Below are 20,788 nucleotides of genomic sequence, written 5' to 3'. Positions count from 1 at the left end.
AATATAGTAAATAGTGATAACATGCCTACAGAAGCCCACTTGTACCTACTTCACAATTTTATTTATCTACAGAAAAATATCCAATAAATGTTGTGCCATGAACTGCTGTTCTAGAATGTTTTGTAGACAGCAGATCATTTAAATACATATATTTAAAGGCTTATTTATTTATCTCCAAGCCAATTTGGGATTAAATTGTTGTTTCTCATTCTTTTCAGCTGGTGTCTTATTTTGCCGCGTCTCACAAAGAAAGCTCCCTTAGCATTTTATTCCAGTATATAATATGATACAACTAATGTAACCCATGTGGTATAACGTTATGTGTTGGGGGGGGTATTAAGCGGATATTCAAAACCCTTGTTAAAAGAAATCTTCATAGCAAGAAATATCTTATTGGTCTGGATGGGCTGTATCAGTCACACTTACCCCTTTACTTGAAACATGAGGTGAAATACTGTCTTTCTGAAAATTGTGCCTAAAGCCAATCTGATTTTAAGAGCAGCTTTAAAATATGCTTCCTTTCTTTTATTGGACTTACTGTTACAGCCCATAAACATTTGGGGTCAAGAGCTCACTTCCTCAAAATATGCCAAATGGGATTAGTCTTGAACTTCTAAGAAGTAAATATTAGGTGGAAACTGATGTTTATTTATTTCGTATGGAGGGCATCATGATTCTCATTGGTAGCTTGTTGTTCACATAATTAGTCCCATTTAAGTCACTGCAGGATTTTTATTGTCTGTCACACGCTGCGGGTTTGTTACAGTAAATGCTAAATGACAAATGTTAATATACTTTAAAAATAAAAAAAAAAATTAGAGAGAGATTCAACCTCCAAGCAACTCCCTGGACCATTTTTTTCTCTGTGCCCCAGTAAGTCCTTTCTTCCCCAAAATAAGCACTAGGAAAACAAATACATCTAACCACACAAAGTCAGCATTGCAAATCAGTTGGACTCAAAGGGATGGAGCTTCAGGGAGCAGTGGCTGGCTGTGCCTCACTACCAGTTTCCTGCTCCACTGCTTTCTTAACTTGAGAGGCTGGTTTTACAGGCCAGCAGACTGCAGCACTTGTGGGGTGCGTGCCACAGCTCAGAGAAGTTGCCGGTGCTGCTTTGGAGCACACTGACTCCAGTTCCTATGTGCATGGTGGGACCAAGGTCAGTGCAACTCTCATCCCTGCGCCCATCCCGTCTCCCTCCAGGTGCAGAGCCTGGCCACCAAGCACCCTGACAGCAGCTGGTGACAACTTGGGTTGTCCAGGAACACAATGGATTGTGCAGGAACAGCAGCAAAGATGTATGCGTGCCCTGAGTGAAGGCTCCAGCGCTGGACAAAATCAAGCAGGTAACCACGTTGCTCCAGTGGAAGTAAGGCAAAAGTCAGCTGGTAAGAAACGTGCCTTATTCATATGCCTTTCTTGGAGGATGAGATGACCAACTCCAGCAGGATAGTACTGTATTGGTAAATGTGCTTGTCAGCCTGTTTAGAGCATATTTGAACACCAACATTTTTACAGTGCACAAAAATTGCCCCACGGAAATGAAGACCTGGGCTTCAATATTTGGAAGTATAATTGTGCTTGGTAATGAAGGGTTAATTCAGCTTCTGCCTTTCTTGAATGTGCCTTTCTTTCACTGGGGAGGCCAAGTATTTAGGACCCTCCCACACTGGAAGCAAAATTATGCTCAGCATGCCTAAACATGTTTGTCACTCACAGGGTTTTAACTTTATTTCCTCAAACAGTAGCAGCAGAGACATTTTGTCTGGGAACCATGTTAGAAGAATGGGAAAAAGACCAGTCCCATCCATTTCATAAATGCAGGCATATTTGGAAGTCCTGCTGAAAGGAAACGATGGTCACTGACTTGTTTTGTTCTCTAGCTCAGAGCTTCATTTACAAAACACAACAGTCTCTCATTAGCTCTGCAAAGTAGATCTGCTGGCTGTGGGCAGGTATGGTTCAGGAAGGTTCCCTGATAATGCCAAACTCGTTGGAGAGAGGAGAACTCTCTCCCGTTGTTACAGCATGTAATACAATGTGGCTAATCAGTTCTCAGAAAAATAATTCCCCTTCGCCCTGCTAGTAAAATCCGCTGGGACTTCCTTCTCCACTGCCACGAGCTTTATGGAGGCATTTACACCTGTGAAAACCAATGAAAAAAGTAGTTATTAACTATGCTGGAATGGATTTAGTAACAACTCTGTGCAACGTGCACAGAAGTAAATGATGGTGCAGGACTGGAAAGTCAAGGTTTGTTTATTGAAAGCAGTCCTTCCACTCCCAGGGTCAGGCCTGTGGTTTGGAAGATGATACAGACAAGGTCTCAGATGAAAAACAGGTTGTGCTTGTACTTTTGAAATCTTCATTATAATGTGTTCTTGTGAGGATTAACATTCTGTAGGAAGTCTTCTGTTTTACACGGTTAATCTGGTGCTTGCCAAGTCATAGGAGAAATTGTATATGAAAATTAATTTTGTTCCTCGTTGTTCTATTTACTTTGGAGGCCGCTTCTCCTTTCCTCTTTATGCAATATAAGCAAAACCCACCGGAGCAGAGCTTTGATCTATAGGCGATCACAAACCTCGTTAAAACTGACAGGCACGCTGGCCATGCTTTGTTCAGGAAGGAGCAATTAAGTTATTTTATGGTGTAAGATAGCTAAAAACTAGAAACCGCTGCCCGCGGCACAGGGCTCCATGGCCAAGCGCTAAGATGAGCTAACTCGTATGAGCAAGCACTAATTTGGGGAAAGTCAGAGAGGTTTCTCTAGGGACTGCTTGTGAATGCGGCAGCAAGAGCACAGATTGGTTGCAGCTGTGTTTGCCTGTGTGCATGTCCGGGACCGGAAACACCACGCGAGAGCCAGCAGACAGTGGGAGAAGCAGTGGTGCATGGCCCTGAGAAAAAGCCAAGGGACAGCTTCTTCTGGGCAGGCATCCTGGCTAGAGCAGCAAACTTGGACTGCCGCACAGTGCTCCCTCCCATTTGCTTCCTCTGCATGCAAGGAAATGGGACGTGGCTGTACATTCTTTGTAAATAAATAGGATTATGCTAAGGAGATAACTGAATTAATCATCAATATCCCCCCCCCCGAAAATCTGGCAGAGTGTTGAATATTAGTTATCTGTGTGGGTCAAAGTTCTGTGTGTAAAACTACAGAGCTTTTCAGTACTGCTAAAATAGTCATCGGAGACCCTGGAGATAGCAAGGCAATCTCTGAAATTCAGACCTCAGAACAGCAGTTGATCATTTCAGTCACTGACGATCCTTCATGGATTTTTAATGCCTGGTATTTCTACAATGCATATTAAAAGTAGCTTTTATGGAACAATAACAAGAAACTGCTTTCTCTGATCCCTCGTTTGGAGTGTTTAATATAGTCCAGATGTATCTGTTGAAAAGAAATGTAGTCGGATACGATATAGTTGTGAAACGTTGTACATGAGGAAGGTGTTTGATACACGGAGCTGTTCTGGATAGTTCCTTTGTTTGTGTTACCTTACAGCATCTTCTTACCCAGCTGCTATCAGGATCAAAGCTCTTGTAGGTTTATTTCCGTATTTAGGTCCCCACAGCAACTCTATTGTACACCTCAGATTGTCCCTCTCCATTTGAGGGTACACTTACAACCAGCACAGCTGAATAAAGCAGCTTGCTTCAAGAGCTGACTGTCCTGATGCCGGAGTATGCTCTCTGTGTGCTCTGACACCTCCTCAACGGGACATGAAGACTTAACCTCCTTCAGTGGGAAGAAAAAGGCAGACTTGCAGCCAAGGGCGAGACTGGAAAATGCCCTCAACTCACCTCTTTTCCTTGGTGTTTCACCCTAGGAGACAATTCCAATCTGACAGGTCTTTGGTAGCATGGCTTCAGAGAAACCTTACTGATGGGGAATACAAACCTGGGGGAGGAAAAAAAAAAACTGCTTTTAACTCCAGCTACATTTATCCATCAGTTTGTGTCAGACATCTTCTCCAGCACAGCACAGGGGGTGCCTAGGGCCCAGAATGAGCAGCTGGTGTGGCTGAAGGGCAAGGCTGTGTTACTTTTGGCAGCAGCACCGGCAATAGCTGGCTGGAAGCATCTGTGAAATTATGGCCTGCGGGGACACTTCTGGTTTATGCTGACGTGCGTGCAGGCTGCCACCGAAACAGGCCCTCTCGCTGGCTCATCCTGGCATTGGTGTTTGTTTGGCTGCGGGATCAGCTGGCTGCCAAAATTGATCCTGCTGAAAACTTTTCTGTTTTGTTTTTTTAAATGGATTAGCTTTCAGCTCTGTTGGCAAGCGGATCTAGCCTAACATGTGGCCGCATCAATGTCGGAGCCAGCGGAGAGGAGGCATCAGGAGAGCATGACTAAGGGAAGGGAAAAGGATGGAATTCTCTCTTCTGCCAGTAGCAGTCTCAGCTTGGCTTAACCCCCCGTGAATCTACCTCTCAGGGTAAAATTACCTGTTACAGCTTGAGTCACATTAATGGCTTGCTTCCACAGAAAGGGAAAAATCTTGTTCCTCTTTTCCTCACCCCTTTGATGTTAGACCTGGTGATCATCTAATCTTGCACTGAACTGGTTTAACTCGTTGAATCAGCAGAAAACTCACCCTGGCAAAGAAAAGGGAATAACGTTCTGCTGGCTTCGCGGGTTGAGTCAGCTCGGTAAAGCAGCTGCCGAGGCTGGCAGAACTGGTGCAGGCGAGGGGGGCAGTAGCAGCCAGCTCTGAGGCCGCTGTCTGAACCACAGCGCACAGCTTCAGTCTCTGAAGTATCCTGTCATAATGCTCAGTAGGAGAGCCACGATCTGGGTTCTCTCCGTAGTTTAAGGATGACAATAGGCGCTATCCCTTTGTCTTACAACAAATGTGTTTGTCCCATAAAGCTGGAAGTTGCCACTATTCTATAATTCCTTCCAAACTCCTACCCCTGTATTTTCAACCCTCCCAGGGGTGAGTGACATTTATCCTACCACTTCCCTTCAAGCTGGGCCTCTCCTTTGAGCCTAGATTTCCCTCGGGTTTGTTTCCTTATTAGATAAGGAAATATTTTTGCCACAGATCTATCTATGCTCTTTTCCATCAGCCAGAACTTTTCTCCAAAGCTTCAACAAATGGCCTCTGATGCTGCTTCGGGAAGATAACCCGTGCTCTCAGATGTGGGAACACAGGTTCATAAGCAAACTGCTATTGAAAAACCTCTATAAACAACAAAGAGTTAAAAAAAGCATAGAAAGATGGATTTAAATGTGTGCAAAACGGTTGTGTGTAACTCTGTCAGGTAGAAGTAGTAAAATGCCCAGATTGTATTCGATCGTGCTCAGGACAGCCATGATACACTTAAGTACAGTGCTGGCTGAGCTCCGTCTCTAGGCACCAAGCACAGAAATCCCATGCTGTGCTTGCCCAAAAGTTTAAGCTTTAATCTTTGAGAGAAGAGAGCCTAGGCGAGGAGGGACAAGAACAATTTCAGATGGTTCTAATGAAGGGGAGATATCCCGGGCAGGCAGGCATCTACTCCTTCATTTATAAAGAGACAGGGTAGGACCAGCCTCAAGAATTAACGGAGAATAAAATGGACTCCAAAAATATATCAGAAAAAAAGTTATATGAGAAATATATGAACTTAATAATAAGTAAGGAATTGAAAATGCCATGTTGATGTTAGTACCTTTAACCATAAAATTACGGGAAAGATTAGTAGAACAATGAAATTCTTGATATAAAAATGGCTGTTGGGAAAGTAGAGATGAGGGGTACTTGGAAAATGTAAATGCACAGGCATTGGGAAATCCCTTGAACACAGTTTGGGTGGCTGAGGAATGGATTAAGCAATCACTTTTCAGAAACTACCTGGAACTACTTGTTTTTAATAACTGGCAAAGAAGATGCCAGACAATTAAGAAGAAACAAGCAGGACGCTGATGTGCACCTGAAGGTTTTGGTTGCTTTTGTGCAGTGACTCTGCCTTCTGAGGCCATTCTCCAGCAGATAGTGGATGAAATGCCCAGATGTGTGAGCACTTTGAAGGGGATTTTCAAAAATACTCATTCTTGATCACACTGTTCCTGCTGAGTCCAGCTGAGAGGGCAGGCCAGCTCAGGTGGAGGCAGCAGGAGGGAAGGTGAGGAAAAGGAGAGCTCTTCCTCTTCTGCCTGGGGAACCACAGCCTTGCTGTGTTATCGAATGGCTTTTAAAATCCAGATTCCTCAACAGTCGGAAGAAAGATGTCAGATGCGTGAGGGGGCTTCATTTGATGGAAACACGGTCTAGCCTGTGATGTTGCTTGTGTGGGTAGTCCTGAACGTGAATAGTCTCCCGTGCTGATGAGTGATGTGACTGCAGTGGGCGAGTGAGGAGCAGGGGAGTGACAGGGGTGCAGGAGGCAGAGCACGTGCATTTTGGAACAGCTTTTGATGTCGTGTTTCACAAAGTCTAACTCGAAAGTTAAGTTCGGTTTGATGTGAGACCTGTTACGTTGACTGACAACTAACAGAAAGGACTGCAAAAAAGATAAAAAATCACAAAAGGTTCTCTGGAGTCTCAGCACTTCCAGCTGCAGTTTTGTAGTCCTGTGACTAGAGGGTCCTCCCGGGTGGACACGGGATCCTCCTGCTCTGTCTCCCTGGGACTTATACTGCGGGAGACCTGCATAGGTTTGGCAGGGCACGTTACTCTCCAACAGATTCACCGGTAGGAAATGGTACAGCCAGTGCGTTAAAATCAAATAGGAACGCATCTCCATCCTTTTACGAAGCACATAAGGAAATCTGGCTTAAATGATGTTATTTTTTTTAGTAAGTGCTCTCGGGAGGTGGAAGATGCTCAGCGGCATTGCCATCCAGCAGCGCTCCTTGCTACGCTGCGCGGCACGCGCCCGTGACCGCAGCCTGAAGCCCGGTGTAGCCGAGCTGGTAACCAGCAGGGACCCCCCGACACCCCGGCGGAGGCACAGGCAGCCCGCTCCGCGCTGCAGACCGCGGCCGCCGGCTTCGGCAAGCGGCACCCGCCGCCGGGCCGCCCGCTCCGCGCTGCGGGCACCCGCGGGGGCTTTGCTCACCGCTCACGGGCGAGCGGAGCAGGAGGAGGAGGAAGAGGAGGAAGAGGAAGAGCCGCAGCAGCTCCTGCCCTGGGGCCGGATCGGCGGCCGCCGGCCAAGGTGGGTGGGAGCACCCCGTCCGGGCCAGCAGCTCCCGGCCGAGCGCTGCTGAGGGCCGGGGCCGGGGCCGGGGCCTGGGCCTGCCCACCCCTCCCGGGCCCAGCGGCGGCGGCGAGGAGGGGCGTCCGGCGGGGCGTGCGGCGGATGGCGGCCCTCGCCATCGCTGCCAAGGTGAGGGGGAGCGCCGGGCCTGGCCGGGGGGCGGGAGCGGCGGGCGGCAGCCCCGGGCCCGGAGCGGGACGGGCGGCTGGGGACGGCCCCGGCGCCGCCGCCGCCACCGCGGTGTGGGCAGCCGAGGTATCCCGCTCCTTCCGCCTCCCCCGCCCCGGCCCCTCCGCCGGCCCCGGGCCGGGATGGCGGTGAGTAGCGGGAGCGGGTGGAGGCTGCGGCCTTGTGAGGCGGCGGCGCGGCGCGACCCTGCGGCCGGGGGGACCCCGCGGCCGGCGCCGTTGCCGTGGATTTCGGTCGCTGCCCTCCTCCCGCATAAACCCCGCTGCCGGTTTGTCCCTTGCGGGGCTCAGGGTGGCCTCCTCCCCCAAGCAGCGGTGCCCGACGGAGCGACTGTGGCCCCCGGGGCGGCTGGGGAGAGCGACCGGGCCTGGCAGAGGTGCCGTTGTTCGGTGGGATTCGGAGATCCCCCCGGCAGGAGAGGGGTTGTGACCCGAAGCAGTGAGGGAGCTCCTGCCCGGACAGAGGGACGAGGAAGCGAGGGCAGGAGCGTGTCTTGGCCCTGACCCAGCCTCCCGCGCTTGGCAGGTTGTCAAACCCTGTCCACGAGACGGTGTTCTTGGGGCTGTAACTGCACTGAACCAGAATTGCATGTTTCTCCAGGCCTTTCTAGCTGTTGGAGCTACCAAAAACCACTGTTGGACATGTTGGACCTACCACACACTCCTGGAAAAAACTTTGACCATGAAATAACGGGTTTAAAGCGTGGCCACTTTTCTCAGCAATTTTTGGCTGCTTGGATACCTGCTGCACCTGGAGGTCAATCGTTCCACGTTAAAATGACTACACCAACCCTCCATTAGGTTGCAGTTCCTCTTGATGGTGTGAGCAGAGTAAAGGTCGTTGCTGCTGGAAGGAGGAGCTCCCATCTCCCTTCTGCCTGCTTTATCTGTGCGGGACCCTTTTTTGGGCTGATTCAACACACCAGTCTGACAGAAGGCTGATGAAATTGCTCGTAGGAGGTCCTGACAAGGACCTGGGCCCTTGCAAAAGAAGGGAGACGAGACCTTTCCTGACTAGCTCAACTGAAATACAGCCTGACCCGGTCAAGTTTTATTTAGAATACTTACACACCATTGCAGGAAACTTGTAATTCAAGAGCTATCTTTTTGGTTCGTTTGAAGCTTGGTGAAATTTTGGTTTTGCTTTCAGCCTGTTGCTGGCTGATAAACCCAACTTCTGTTCTGAGAAGCACGCTAGATGAATTTCTCTCTGGAGCGTGGGAAAAAAGCTACTGTGGTTGGTTTTGTGTTCATGGTTTGATTTGTTTTGCCATTCTTCTTTCTAATGATGAAACTGTGCAAGTCGCTCTCTCTGATGGGTGACATCTGCTGGGTTTGTACCCAGGGAGTTTACGTAGCTCAGGTGAAGGAAGAAACCGCTGTGCCTTTTGGTCCGTGTGCTATGAGTGAGGAATCCCAGGGCCATACAACCCTGGATCAGAAGTTACACAGAGAAATTCCCAGTGGAGAAGTTGAAATGTTGTGGTAGTTCCTCACACAAATACCAAGTTGCTCACGCAAAGGGATGTTTCAATCCACAGGCAACTTAGTCTCTGAAATTAAGGTCCTAAAGAAGTCAGAAGTTGAGCTGTCCCAGCCAGTCATACAAGTTTTCAGTGTTTTTGGTTTGGTGTTTTTGGTGTTGTAAGGGGGGGGAGGGGAGCTCACAGACTTTCCCCTTTCTTTTTTTAAAATCCTAGGTCTTTAATGATGTCATATAATGGTTCTGAAATTCAGTTATATTTCTTAAGCATAATTATTTAATTGGATAAGTGGGTTTCAAATGCACTAGGACAGTTTAAATTGGAACATGAAACCTTCTTGTATGTTTTTTGTATTTTTAGGAGCATGAAAGCCTTCAATGTTTGTCCTGCAATTTTGATGGAACGTGTTGTAGTAAGCATTTCTGCAGTGGTTTGCAGTCCTCACTGTCAGGCATGCAAAGCTGCTTTTCCAGCTCCCTAACTAAGGAGTAAAATCCTCCCTGGTAGAGGAGATAGATCAGAGAAAATATTTTCTGCACTTTGAGTTTCCATTTACTAAAAGATGGAGAACTGTCGTTTTAGTTTTGTAGTTCTTATCCTCTTAACACATGAGCAAAACAGATCTTTGTGCTGCAATCATGGCAAAAGCTGTGAGCACCAGTTGGAACGAACGGGGAACTGTTCATAAAGAGGCAGACTCAAGAGTGTGGGGGCAAAATCATCCTCTCCCTGTCATCCCATTCTTTTTAGCAGTGGGAAGAGGATGGAAGAGAAACCTTGATTGTTCTAGCATTGAGAGGTGCTTCGAGATTACTGTCTTGTCATGGAAAATGAAGTTTCTGAATGGGATCTGTGGTCTTACAGGAAACCTTAGGTGGTAAGTGGAATCGTTAGACCTTTTCTCTGGGGCTTTGTCCCTAGCTGTAATGGTGGCTGCCTTCTGCCTGATGACTTTAGTCCTGAGGATGAGTAGAAAAGCTGGCAACTTTTTCAAACTCTCCTTATCCAAAGAAGCACAGGGAACACCCTTCCTTGCCATCACTGGCGAAGCACGGGAGGTTTGCTTATGCCTCTCAAGAACGGCTCTTTTACTGTGAAGTTATGCTGGGACTGTGCCTGTCCTCCTGTGAAAGAAACTCGGAATTGACCTTGCCTTTCTTCCCCATAGTTATCTTTGCTTTGGTGTTTATTTTATTCCTCTTCTTGTCCTGTGCAGCATGGATCTTCCCTTGCAGCTCTCCTTGTGGCTCCCGTGTTTGCCACTTTATAGCTCTTTGAGGGGACAGGAACCTTAGTAATAACATAAAAACTAATTAAAAGAGCTCATTCATATGCCTTACTGTCACAGGACTACTTTGGTGCTTTTTTTTTTGTGATATGTGTTTTTAAAAGGAATTTTACTACACATATGTATGAATACATATTGTATCACATGGAAGGAATTTATACAAGGGAAGCATCTTTCTAATTATAGCTCAAAACTAAGTGTCTTGGCTAATACAAACCATCACCCATTTTGGTCTATGTTAGCTGTTCGTTTTCTTAGAGGATGCTGTAAGTTACAAAGTGTCCGCATCTGAGAACTTGGCTGTGGTTAGAGGCACTGGGGGTGTGTGTGTTAGTGCGGTGGGTTCACAGAGACTTTCCAATACAGAGGAGTACATGATAAATCCTCTTCCTGTAGGTCATGTCCAGTAAAAGAAATTGTGGAGGCATGAATGCCATGAGAATGGAATGGGAAATAGAGACTGCAGATGAGTAAAAATGGTTATCAGTTTTGTTCCATGATGATTTTTCAAGGATTATGGGCAGTTGTCCTCTGAAGTATTTTAACTTTGTGCTGAGTAGCTCAACACATTCACGTCGTTATTTACAAATATTGCAGGAGCAAGAGCAAAGCTAACTTTCTAAGTGAGCGATGACTCTCCTTTGTCTTTGCAGGTAGAGCAAAGACCCACATCACATATTCTGTAGCTGAAGAAATTCTGAAGCTGGGATTTTTCAGTCACCTTTAATATTGCCTTCTTACAGTAGCGGTGTATGGGGTTTGAAATTGTAAGCTTTGGATCAGTTAGTTGAGCAAGCAGAGAGTAATCGCATCTTAGCAGGGCTTATTGGCTGGGTATCTTTTGTGAAAATCCAGTTTCTGGGATTGCATCAGTGAGGAAAGATGTAAGTCTTAAACTGTTATTATGAGTACATGAGTTATTTTCATGCAAAGTCCTTGCTCGGTTTGGCAAGCCTTCTTTTCCTGCATTTCTAGCTGAGAATCCAAAAATGGTTCTGCCTGGACACCAAGCCATTCTTGTGCCTGCCATCTGGTGGCCAAATACCACAGCTAATTGGACTGGTTGCAGGAACCCAGCGGAGGCTCTCAGTTAAGGATACTTGAGAAAAAAAGTAGATCCCTTTCTCACCGAGCCACGTCTCGGATGGAGATCGGTTTCTGCACAGTTTCCCTGAAGGAGAAGTAAATTTTACAAGTTCTGTTACCATCTTTCTTCTCTTTCCTAGGATATGATGGAGCTCCTAGAGGAAGATCTCACCTGCCCCATTTGCTGTAGCCTGTTTGATGATCCTCGTGTCCTGCCCTGCTCGCACAATTTCTGCAGAAAGTGTCTGGAAGGAATTCTCGAGGGAAATGTGCGGAATGTGCTTTGGAGGCCATCCCCTTTCAAATGCCCCACGTGCAGGAAGGAAACTCCCGTTACTGGAGTCAACAGCTTGCAGGTCAACTATTCCCTGAAAGGCATTGTGGAGAAGTATAACAAAATCAAAGTAACTCCAAAAATGCCTGTGTGCAAAGTGCACAGCGGGCAACCCCTTAACATTTTTTGCCGGACAGACATGCAGCTGATCTGTGGGGTTTGTGCCACCCGCGGTGACCATACAAAGCACGTGTTCTGTTCTATCGAAGAAGCTTATTCCCAGGAGAAGCGGGCTTTTGAAACCCTGTTTCAGGGCTTTGAAACTTGGCGTTGTGGAGATGCCCTCTCGCGGCTGGATGCCTTAGAAACCAGTAAGAGGAAAGCTCTGCAGATGCTGACCAAAGATTCTGACAAAGTGAAGGAGTTCTTTGAGAAGCTGCAGCACACGCTGGAGCAGAAACGAAATGAGATCCTTTCCGACTTTGAGACCATGAAGCTTGCGGTGATGCAGGCCTACGATCCGGAAATCAATAAACTGAACACAATTCTGCAAGAGCAACGGATGGCTTTTAACATCGCAGAGGCCTTCAAAGATGTGTCTGAACCCATTATATTTCTGCAACAGATGCAGGAGTTCAGGGAAAAAATCAAGGTGCTCAAAGAAACCCCTTTACCTTGTTCCAGTGTGGACATCAGCCCTACAATGAAGAGCTTTGATACCAGCCAGTGGAATGGAATAAAGCTAGTTGATGTGGACAAACTTTCCTTGCCTCAGGAAAACAACACTCTTAAATTCAAGATTCCCTCAGTCTTTTCACGCAGATTTATAGTGACCACTCTTATTTGCTTGCTTATTCTTGCTGTCACCAGAATGTCCTTTGTGGAGTCGGTTGTTGACAATCTCCAGTGCTGGAAATCTCAGTTCTTTACAATTAGCTTGTCCTATTTGGCAGATACAGTGGAGATAGCAGATCATGCAGTCTTTTACTGGGAACAGATGACAGATGGAGCTTCACTTCTAAGAGAAAAGTGTAAAAACTATACGTTGGTTGTACTGGATAATGTTGCGCAGTTTGTGTGCAAATATAAACTGTTGTGAAGTCCCTGCTGAAATATAAGAACTAAGAGAGATCTGGTGAAGAAAACATAGAACTTCTTAAAATTAATTGGGTTTTTAAGACTTCCAGTGAAACATTCAAAGATTCAAAATGTTTCCAAAACATTCACGCTGTTCACATAGCTTGAGTACTGATAAACTGGAAGATGAAATGGAGCTTTGAAAAACATGTTGTTTCTAGATCCTTCTTTCAGTGGTGATTATGGGAATATTATTCACTGTAAATCATTTTTCTTACCAAAATATAGGGCCAAACTGTGTACTTAGTTTAATGTTAATGTAACTGTAGAAGAAGATAAAAAGTGTCACTTCCTAGAAGGTCATAGTTAATTTTTTTTTTCTAACTGGGAGGTGCTTTGGGAGGAGGAAGAACAGTTGTGACTCAGTACAGAGTGCTGTCCTGAGAGGCTTGCTGAGGGCTGCCCTTACCCTGCAAAATGCAGAGTGCATCATTCACGTTCTTTGGAACCACTTTCTCTCTGAGGGTGTTACTTCTCACTGAAATACATATATGTATTTTTTTGTAAAGCCAAATGTTGTAATTACCCCGTGCATTCAGGTTACTGTAGGTAGTGGTTATTGTTTACATGTTCTATACAAAAATATATCTTCAGGGCAAGCATAAATTCTAGGGGTAACAAGAAATCAGTTGAGGTTGATAAGAGAAGAACAAGCTGCAAGGTAGTACATACTTTGCAGTTTAGTTTTCCAGCATCAAACTGTTGGGGTAGCTGAGCTGTCTTCTTAGATCCCTTGTTCTCTGAAGCCACGCCTTCTTAAAAGGTGACCTTAACGTAGAGTTCAGTGTGGTGACAGGCATGCAGGGGCCAGCCACAGGAAGGCAGCCTGCGCTCTAGCCCTGCAAAGGTCGCAGGGAGAGCGGCTCCTCTCCTGCCCCTCTGTCTCTTCAGGTTGTAATTCCAAAAGCCAGGAGAAAGGTTGGGATGATTCTTTGGAACAGAGTGCACGATGTGACAGCAGTATGAATGTTGTCGGTGTTCAGAAGTGCATAGCATTGGAACGTATGTAGGCTCTTGTACTGTTACTGTATTTTCATGTACCTTGTTTCAGGAACTAATTTAATTTTCTGAGTGTATTGACTTCGCTGTAGGATAACAGTGATTTAAAGTGAATTGTAAGCTTGAGTTCTCTGAAGTGCCCTCCTTTAAGAGCATAGGAGACTGAAATATATTGCTTGAAGCACATCTAACTGCTTTTTGCAGTGGTCCTATGAGAAGCAATGTATGGAATGAAAACATTTAGTTGACGTTTTTGGGAAGCAAATGTAATGCGTACCATACTTCGGGGATATTCGCTGGCCTCTCTCAAGATTTAATAAGTTGTGACAGTCAATTCACTGTCTTCCAGTAGTCCTTCCAAGCTGTTCATTTCAAAAATAAAACATTAAATTCCAAGAATCAAAGTTCCCAAGCAACCAAACCCTGCAAACAAAACTATTGTACATGATATTTACATCTTTGTTGCCTGGGAATGCTGTCGCTGCTCCACACCTCACTCCAAACACTTGCTCAAAGCCCTGAATCGTTCTTGCAGCTGCAGATGCTGTGCAGTTTAGGAAAGATCCAAGTCACAAACACATAGATCAGAGAGTTACGATTCTTGAGTAGCCGAGATAGCGATGAGTGACCGAGGGGTGGTCGTTCTGAGCGTGGGAGGTGTGAGATTTGTAACGCGGGCTTCTACCTTGCAGCAGTTCCCCGAGTCCAGGCTAGCACGGATGTTGAATGATGACGACCGGGAATTTAAACTGGTGAACGGAGAGTTTTTTGTGGACAGAGATGGAACTTTGTTTAGTTACATCATGGACTTCTTGAGGACTCTCCAGGTCTCCTTACCTAGTGATTTCTCAGACTATCAGAGGCTGCAGAGAGAAGCAGAATTCTATGGACTCTACCTTCTGGCCGACCTCCTGAGCCAGGAACACTTGCTGAAGCCAAGGCTGGAGATCTTGGAAGTGCGTTTTTCTCTCCAAGAGATGCAGGCATTTTTCCGGATCTTTGGTTCCTGCAGTACCACTGTTGAGAGGCTGGCTGAACAGATCACTGTGTTTACAGGGCAGCAGTCAGGACAGAGCTGGAGCAGCCCTTTTCCTTCTCTCGTTCCCCTTCCTTTGGAAAGACCTTCTCATCACGACATGGTTTTTCAGTGTGGTACTGACTACTCTGCTGGTGACCAGTTTGTGGCGAGGTACCGTCTTTAGTGTGACTTCTCATTATGTGAATGTCTTCATGACTTCTAGTTCACGAAGTACATGCTACGTGCTAGCAAAGCTCATTTTACAGAAACTAGCAGACAGCTGTCTGAGAGAAATGTTTCCTTTCTGCTAGTTGAACGTTACCTTTTTCTAGTTCTGAAATACCCAATTTAATTTCTGTTGCACTGATTTGCCTGTTCTTCAACTTTCTAAAATACTGTTCTCGATGCTTGTTTTTGAGTTCTGTTGGGTCTCCCTCCCTCTCTCTCTGCCCTTTCCTCCTCACTTGCTCTCCCAGGCTTTAGAATTTCACGGCATCAGTGACCTTCTAGAAGACTTGAAAAACACAGAGTAAAATGAAGCAAAGGAAACAAAACAAAGACATGAACTACTGGAGAAGCCTAAAGTCTCCACTAGTTCATGGTCAAAAAGACTTTAATTTGGAAAAGAGGAAAAAAAGAGTGCCTAAACAGGGTTGGAAACACCAGTAGAACTCAGATTGCAATGCAGGGACCGGAAAGCTTTTGTAGAGCCTTTTACTGGGGGGAGGGAGAAGGGTTAGATTATTAACTATATGCTACACGGTGGGTTTTTTCAGAGCCAGGTTCTGTTTTTATTAAGATTACTGTATATCAGTGATTTTTGTGATAGCAGTATCGTATTCTAACAACAACATTTTTTAAACAAGCTTTTGCTGGATGTCTCTATTGTATGGAGACACGTTCTTACTGTATAAGAAAATGTAATCTAATTTGTCCTCTGTGGCTGTTAGAACATCTGGAATTTTATGGAAATTCCACTGAAATGTTTCCAAAAGGGTTATTCTTTCTGAATATATGAATCAACAGAGCAGTCTTTTGATTATTAAAAAAAAAAAAAAAGTTTATCTTTCTTCTAGCTTCCTTTAGCTAAGCAAGTAGAAGAAAAACTACTTTGCATTTGTGAAGCAACATATATTTATGTGCCAAACCTTAACTTTATAATGTATTACTAATTTTAATGGGCTAACAATTGGCTGAGTAGGTTATGGCAGCATAAATAATGGGGAAATATTCCTCATTCTTTCCTTTATTTCTTTAGCCTTGGTAAAGATTTTCCTCTGCAGATCAATAGAAAAGCTTGTCTCGAGTAATGAAACAAGTCGAGTTTGATTATGTTGCCTGCTGAATTTCTATCGACTTAGCCTTTGTGGCGACATGGACTCTTTTGCCTTTTTTGTGCTTTTCATGAATGTTTGGTGTACTTTCCTGTGAACCGCGGAACGGTTTCGCCCCGGTCAGCTTATGTATTTTGTAATAGTATTTATACCTGACTTCTGTTCCTCAAAATGTCTGGATAGATTCTTAAACTTTACTTTATATCAAGTAAAATAATTCGAGGCGATGTGAAAATGATTTTCATACTTGTTTACCACGAGACCTGCTGTACAAGGTAACTTTGCAATAAATGTCACTGTTTGTAGAGAGAGATCCCGTGTCATGAAAAGTGATGCTATTGGGGCGAATGTGACTTCGCTGTCCTTTCCATCATCTAGCCTGACGTGAAAAGCTGTTGCAGCATTATGCAGAGTGTGCCATTCACCTCTCCTCCATTAAATTAAATAAGATGGAGTTTGTCACAGCTGTTTCTTAAGAAAGTAAGTTTTGGTGTGGGTGCGAAGAAGTGCTTCTTTCCCAACATGTAACTGGATGAACTGAGAATTACTGTTCTTACAATGAGGGAAAGAGTTAAATTGCCCTCAAAGGAGGAAAAAAATATCCGGAACCTTGGTTGCAGTAAACCTATGCAACAGTGCTGATCTGCACCATCTGAGGACCTGGTTTGTTTTTAAAAAATAAGTTATTAAAGTGTGTTGTAACTGCTTTTTTCTTATTTTAGGTATGTTTCCATAAAGCCTGATAATAGAAAGCTGATAAACGGTACTAATGTGCTAGGCCTGCTGCTTGACACTTTACTGAAGGATGGATTTCGCCTCATGAGCACCAGGACAGTCTCCGGTGAAGACAAAGTCGAATGCTACAGTTTTGAAAGGACGAAGAGGCCAGCAGGCCTTACTGTCACGGTGAACCAAACCCCGGGGAGCTCCGGGGTGGCGCAGGCAAAGAGAACCCAAGCGCAGAAAGGGAAATAAAGGCTTTTCCTTTCATCTTTTGAAGGTGGGAGAGGGGTGTGTTGGCACTAGTGGCCTTTTTTGTTGGCTTGTTTGAAACTGCAACTATTGAGGGAAGTGATAAACAAATAATTTTTTTTTTCAAGTATTCAGAAAAAAAAAATTGCTTTCCTGCCTTCTACCGCTCCACCCTCTTCAGCTCTAAATAAAAGAACCGCAGGTTCAATACTGGTTTTGTGGACGAGATTCCAGCATTTTCAAGGGTCGTTTCTGTTTTTCTCTGTGGCTAAATGTTATATTAGGACTCACAAAAAATCAGCCATTCCTTCTAGTAAAACGTTTTTATGTTCTGTTCTAATCTCTAAGTAGATTTTAAATACATGGTAATATATGAAGAAATAACAGCTTGACACAACTGTCATCCCAAGAGTTTGGAGAAGCGGCTGGAGGAGGAAAGCAAACCTCAGCGAATGGATATTCCTTCTACTTTCAAAATATAAATATACATGGATTCTCTTGCAATTAGCTGAAAGCAATGTAATAGAAACAACCCAAGTTGTGTGGCTCCAGGCATGACAAAGTGGCTTTGTGAAGCCACCACTAGTGTCCAAGAAATAACGTGTTACTGTCTCTTGCAGAATGCTCCTCTGTCCTCTCCTCCCACTCCGAAGGCATTGAGCTGCTCTTCAGTGCGGAGAATTAAATGATAAAGGTCTTTGTGAACAAAGGGTCGGTTAATTTTTAGACCTTTAACTATAAAAAGAATGAAAATATGATAAACAGTCCTTCAGATGGAAGAGTTAGTACAATTTTAAACAAAATAGTATAAAGGATTTCTTGAAGCTTGTTAAATGCAAAACGTACTTAGGAGGAAGGCTTGGCAGAAGTGGCTTTAAAAGCCTTGGGAATGTTAGCCCTGTACAACGCTTTGTAAAGATGCCAAAACTGGCTCAGGTACCAGGAGAGATAAGTTAATGAGGCTGTATAAATTAAGAATCTTTTGTCCTCCCTTCAAGGCAGGGAAAGATGATAGCAGTAATTTCAAGGATTCCTTCTTTGAATCTGACTGTTGTTGTTGATAAAACACCATCTTCCCAAAGTTAGAGACAGCCAGGTAGAGCTCGACTGGGCTTTCTTGGCTGACTAATTAGCTCTGACTTTTCATAGCTTGAAAATGTGAATTTATTACTTTATTTGCAGCACTTAAAATGGGGGTGGGTGGAGGGAATCACCCTTCTGTTTCTTGCCCTTGGGAGTTTCAATGAAATGGATCTTCCCAGGCTGGTGGTGCCACTATCGGACATCTCATTTCTTTTGCTACCGCTGCAGTGCATTTTAGCTTGACACAAGTTCAGCAGCAACAATGAGGTCCTCTTTGGTTGTTCTCAAGCTTTCTGGGTTGAGAATAATGTGATAATGGGACTACATCTCCTAAGCTGCTTAAAGGTTATATATATACACACAAGCACACCTGGCTTTGGCAAGAATTTGGCTGACAGGGGCCCAGGTTAGCAATGAGTCTGTGTGATTTTAAAAGCTGCGTGGTCAAAACCAGGTTATGTGTTAAACTGAGCACTTCCACCCAAATGTTGGCAGGCAAGTCAGCTCTAGGATCTCACAATACATTCTCTGCTGGACCTGAGCGTATCATTGGTGACTTGGTCCTGCTTTTGCATATGACAGAGCCAGGACCTCTGATCGCTCACATCTAGCCTGATTTTTTATTAAATAGGAATGGGATTTTGAAACATTTAGATTTTTTTTTTCCAGTGAAGTTGGAATTTGCAATCACTGGCATGCTCTGCTTCTCCCAGCCATTGCCAACTTTCTCAAGACGATTCCTTTTTCCTGGGAAGGTGCAAAATTTGCAGATTTCAGTAAACTTACTGCTGTATTTGCCTTTTTATTATTCCTTGGATTTGGCAAAAATGTGCAAACTGTTCCACTGCCTGAGATGCTAGAAACTGACTGCCGTAGTGCTGGGGAGCAGCCCTCCCGCTCGCTTATGGTGAGCAGTGAGCTCTCTTCTGCTTTTTAACACACAAGCGGACTCCCAGAACAGTAAAATCACTAGAGGTAAAGGAAGGGAAAAGGTAAGATAACGCCGTCGTTCTGTCCTACATGGACTGCAGTTTACATGGCAGAAGTAGATAATTTAAATAGCTTGATGGTCAGATAGATTGCTGCTAGATTCACAAAAGGCAGACGACACCTTACTTGTCGTATGTTTTTGTTCTTATTTTAGTCACTTTTCCCTTCTTTGTATTTGGATTTCACCCTGATTTTCTGTATTCAGGATTGTCAAGGGCTTTATCAATACGGCCTTGTGGTGCCTGCTGGATAGCCCAACAGGACAGAGGCACCACGCTTTTTCTGCCCCCCCGTTCTTGCACCATGTTGACTTCCTTCCATACTAATTGATTACATTTTTGTGCTTTTAAGTAACTTTTTGGCTGGTTCTTCACATGCTGAGAAGTTTTCTTATGTCCTTCTACCTCTTCTGGGGACACGTCATTTATTTACCACCTGCATTGTTCAGGAATCTGCTGGTACCAGGGAGGAGAGTCTTGACGTAAAACTCCTTTTCCTTTGGGTATTGATTTCAGTATGACAATTCATGAGGGTTTTTGTTCTTTTAGGAAGTTCAGTCACTGCATTCTTACAGGTTCTACCTTCAGTGCTCATAAGATTGAATAACTGATTTAAGAACAGGTGTTTAAATAAAGCTATTGCAATTGATACTATGCTTAGACTGAAAAAGACTGATCTCTCAGCACTGGCCTTAGTACTGGCAAGTTTTCCCCTTTACTGAAGAATTCCAAACTATTTTGACTTCCCTGCGTAGTTGAATCTTGTGAAAATAGTAGAAGCCTCCACCCTAAGATGCAGTGTATGAGGAATTAATAGCCATGGGGCAAACAATTGATGCTGGGGTAAGTGCATCGTGCCCGGCTTCTACAGGCTCGCAAGCAGGGGTAGCAACTTCTCTTCCAACTTTGGACCGTTCCCACTTTTTACCTGTTTTGGTTAGCTTCCAGCTTTCCGATGCTCAGAAATAACTCCTTTAATCTGAGCTGAACAAGGGTGATGTGCTTTTGTCTGTCTCTGGTAGGGAAAGTTCCAAGGTATATCCAGGAGATAATCTGGGTGATACCCCATTTCAGACCACAGCTGAATTCAGTACCAGAAAGCTGCCAAAGTGGATCAGAAGTCCTGTCTGAGATCACAACGAAGCGTTTGTAACTTTGAATATTTTTTTTTAAAATTTGTTCCCAGATTGCAGAAAAGTGTTATTGAATATTCATTGGGAAACAAGATGGGAGCTATCCAAGAGGGGGAGGGAGACTCATTCCCTCTTACTCCTTCCCTCTGATTTGTGCTGAACCGTTGCCAGGCTTTAACTTTACAAGGTTTATTTTTATTGATTTTCAACGATAAACAGTGGGAGTATCTACAATAAAAGATTTACAGTGCATCGCGAGGAAATACAACTCCCTACCAAATATTATATTGATCTATTCCCAGATGCTACTGAAACAGCATATAAAAGCCCAAATCAAGTCCAGTGATGGAGAACTTCCTCTCCCTAGTGACAGATGCGTATGACTGTTATGTCTTCAGAAAACAATAAAAGGGAAGGGAGTGACTCCACTTCTTTGACCATATCTTCAACAGCCCAGTTAAATCTGTCAACCCAATGTAATCCACATAAATAAAGAATTTGGGAACCAAGGGAACTGCTAGCGCGTCTGAAGATTCCCATTCTTTGAAGCTGCCTCTCCTGCTGCAGTGAGGCCATAATTAGTCACAGAAGGCCTTGTTGTGACTAGTAA

The 20,788-nt window shown here is 44.6% G+C and overlaps 2 protein-coding genes and 1 long non-coding RNA gene across 8 annotated transcripts in view; 2 read left to right on the top strand and 1 right to left on the bottom strand.

Annotated features, from left to right (window-relative positions):
- Positions 1 to 715: 715 nt before the first annotated feature.
- LOC142054183 (uncharacterized) overlaps positions 716 to 20,788 on the bottom strand; it is a 58,737-nt gene continuing 38,664 nt past the window's right edge. The window contains exons 4-6 of one of the 2 annotated variants that reach the window (XR_012659458.1): positions 4,455 to 4,604; positions 3,808 to 3,904; positions 716 to 2,143 (exon numbers count right to left, since the gene is read on the bottom strand). This is a non-coding gene — a long non-coding RNA (uncharacterized LOC142054183). The remainder of the gene's footprint in view (positions 2,144 to 3,807; positions 3,905 to 4,454; positions 4,605 to 20,788) is intronic. The other variant, XR_012659459.1, reaches the window with a different exon arrangement.
- Positions 1,069 to 16,312, top strand: TRIM13 (tripartite motif containing 13). Of its 5 annotated transcripts, none has more exons than XM_075086301.1 (2): positions 1,069 to 1,346; positions 11,380 to 16,312. In XM_075086301.1, exon 2 carries the CDS (start codon positions 11,383 to 11,385, stop codon positions 12,610 to 12,612), a length of 1,230 nt encoding a protein of 409 aa, XP_074942402.1. In that variant the 5' UTR covers positions 1,069 to 1,346; positions 11,380 to 11,382; the 3' UTR covers positions 12,613 to 16,312. The 5 variants fall into 5 exon arrangements, with proteins under 5 accessions (XP_074942402.1, XP_074942393.1, XP_074942421.1 ...); XM_075086292.1 differs by lacking the exon at positions 1,069 to 1,346 and adding an exon at positions 6,901 to 7,151; XM_075086320.1 differs by lacking the exon at positions 1,069 to 1,346 and adding an exon at positions 7,163 to 7,322.
- On the top strand, positions 12,137 to 19,698 carry KCNRG (potassium channel regulator). The gene is made up of 2 exons (XM_075086332.1): positions 12,137 to 14,838; positions 16,724 to 19,698. The coding sequence occupies exons 1-2, from the start codon at positions 14,270 to 14,272 to the stop codon at positions 16,974 to 16,976; spliced, it is 822 nt and encodes a 273-aa protein (XP_074942433.1). The 5' UTR covers positions 12,137 to 14,269; the 3' UTR covers positions 16,977 to 19,698.

Source organism: Phalacrocorax aristotelis, chromosome 1, assembly GCF_949628215.1.
Source record: "Phalacrocorax aristotelis chromosome 1, bGulAri2.1, whole genome shotgun sequence".
NCBI lineage: Eukaryota > Metazoa > Chordata > Aves > Suliformes > Phalacrocoracidae > Phalacrocorax > Phalacrocorax aristotelis.
Note: the sequence above shows the minus strand (reverse complement) of the source record. Positions and strands in the feature narration are given on the sequence as shown.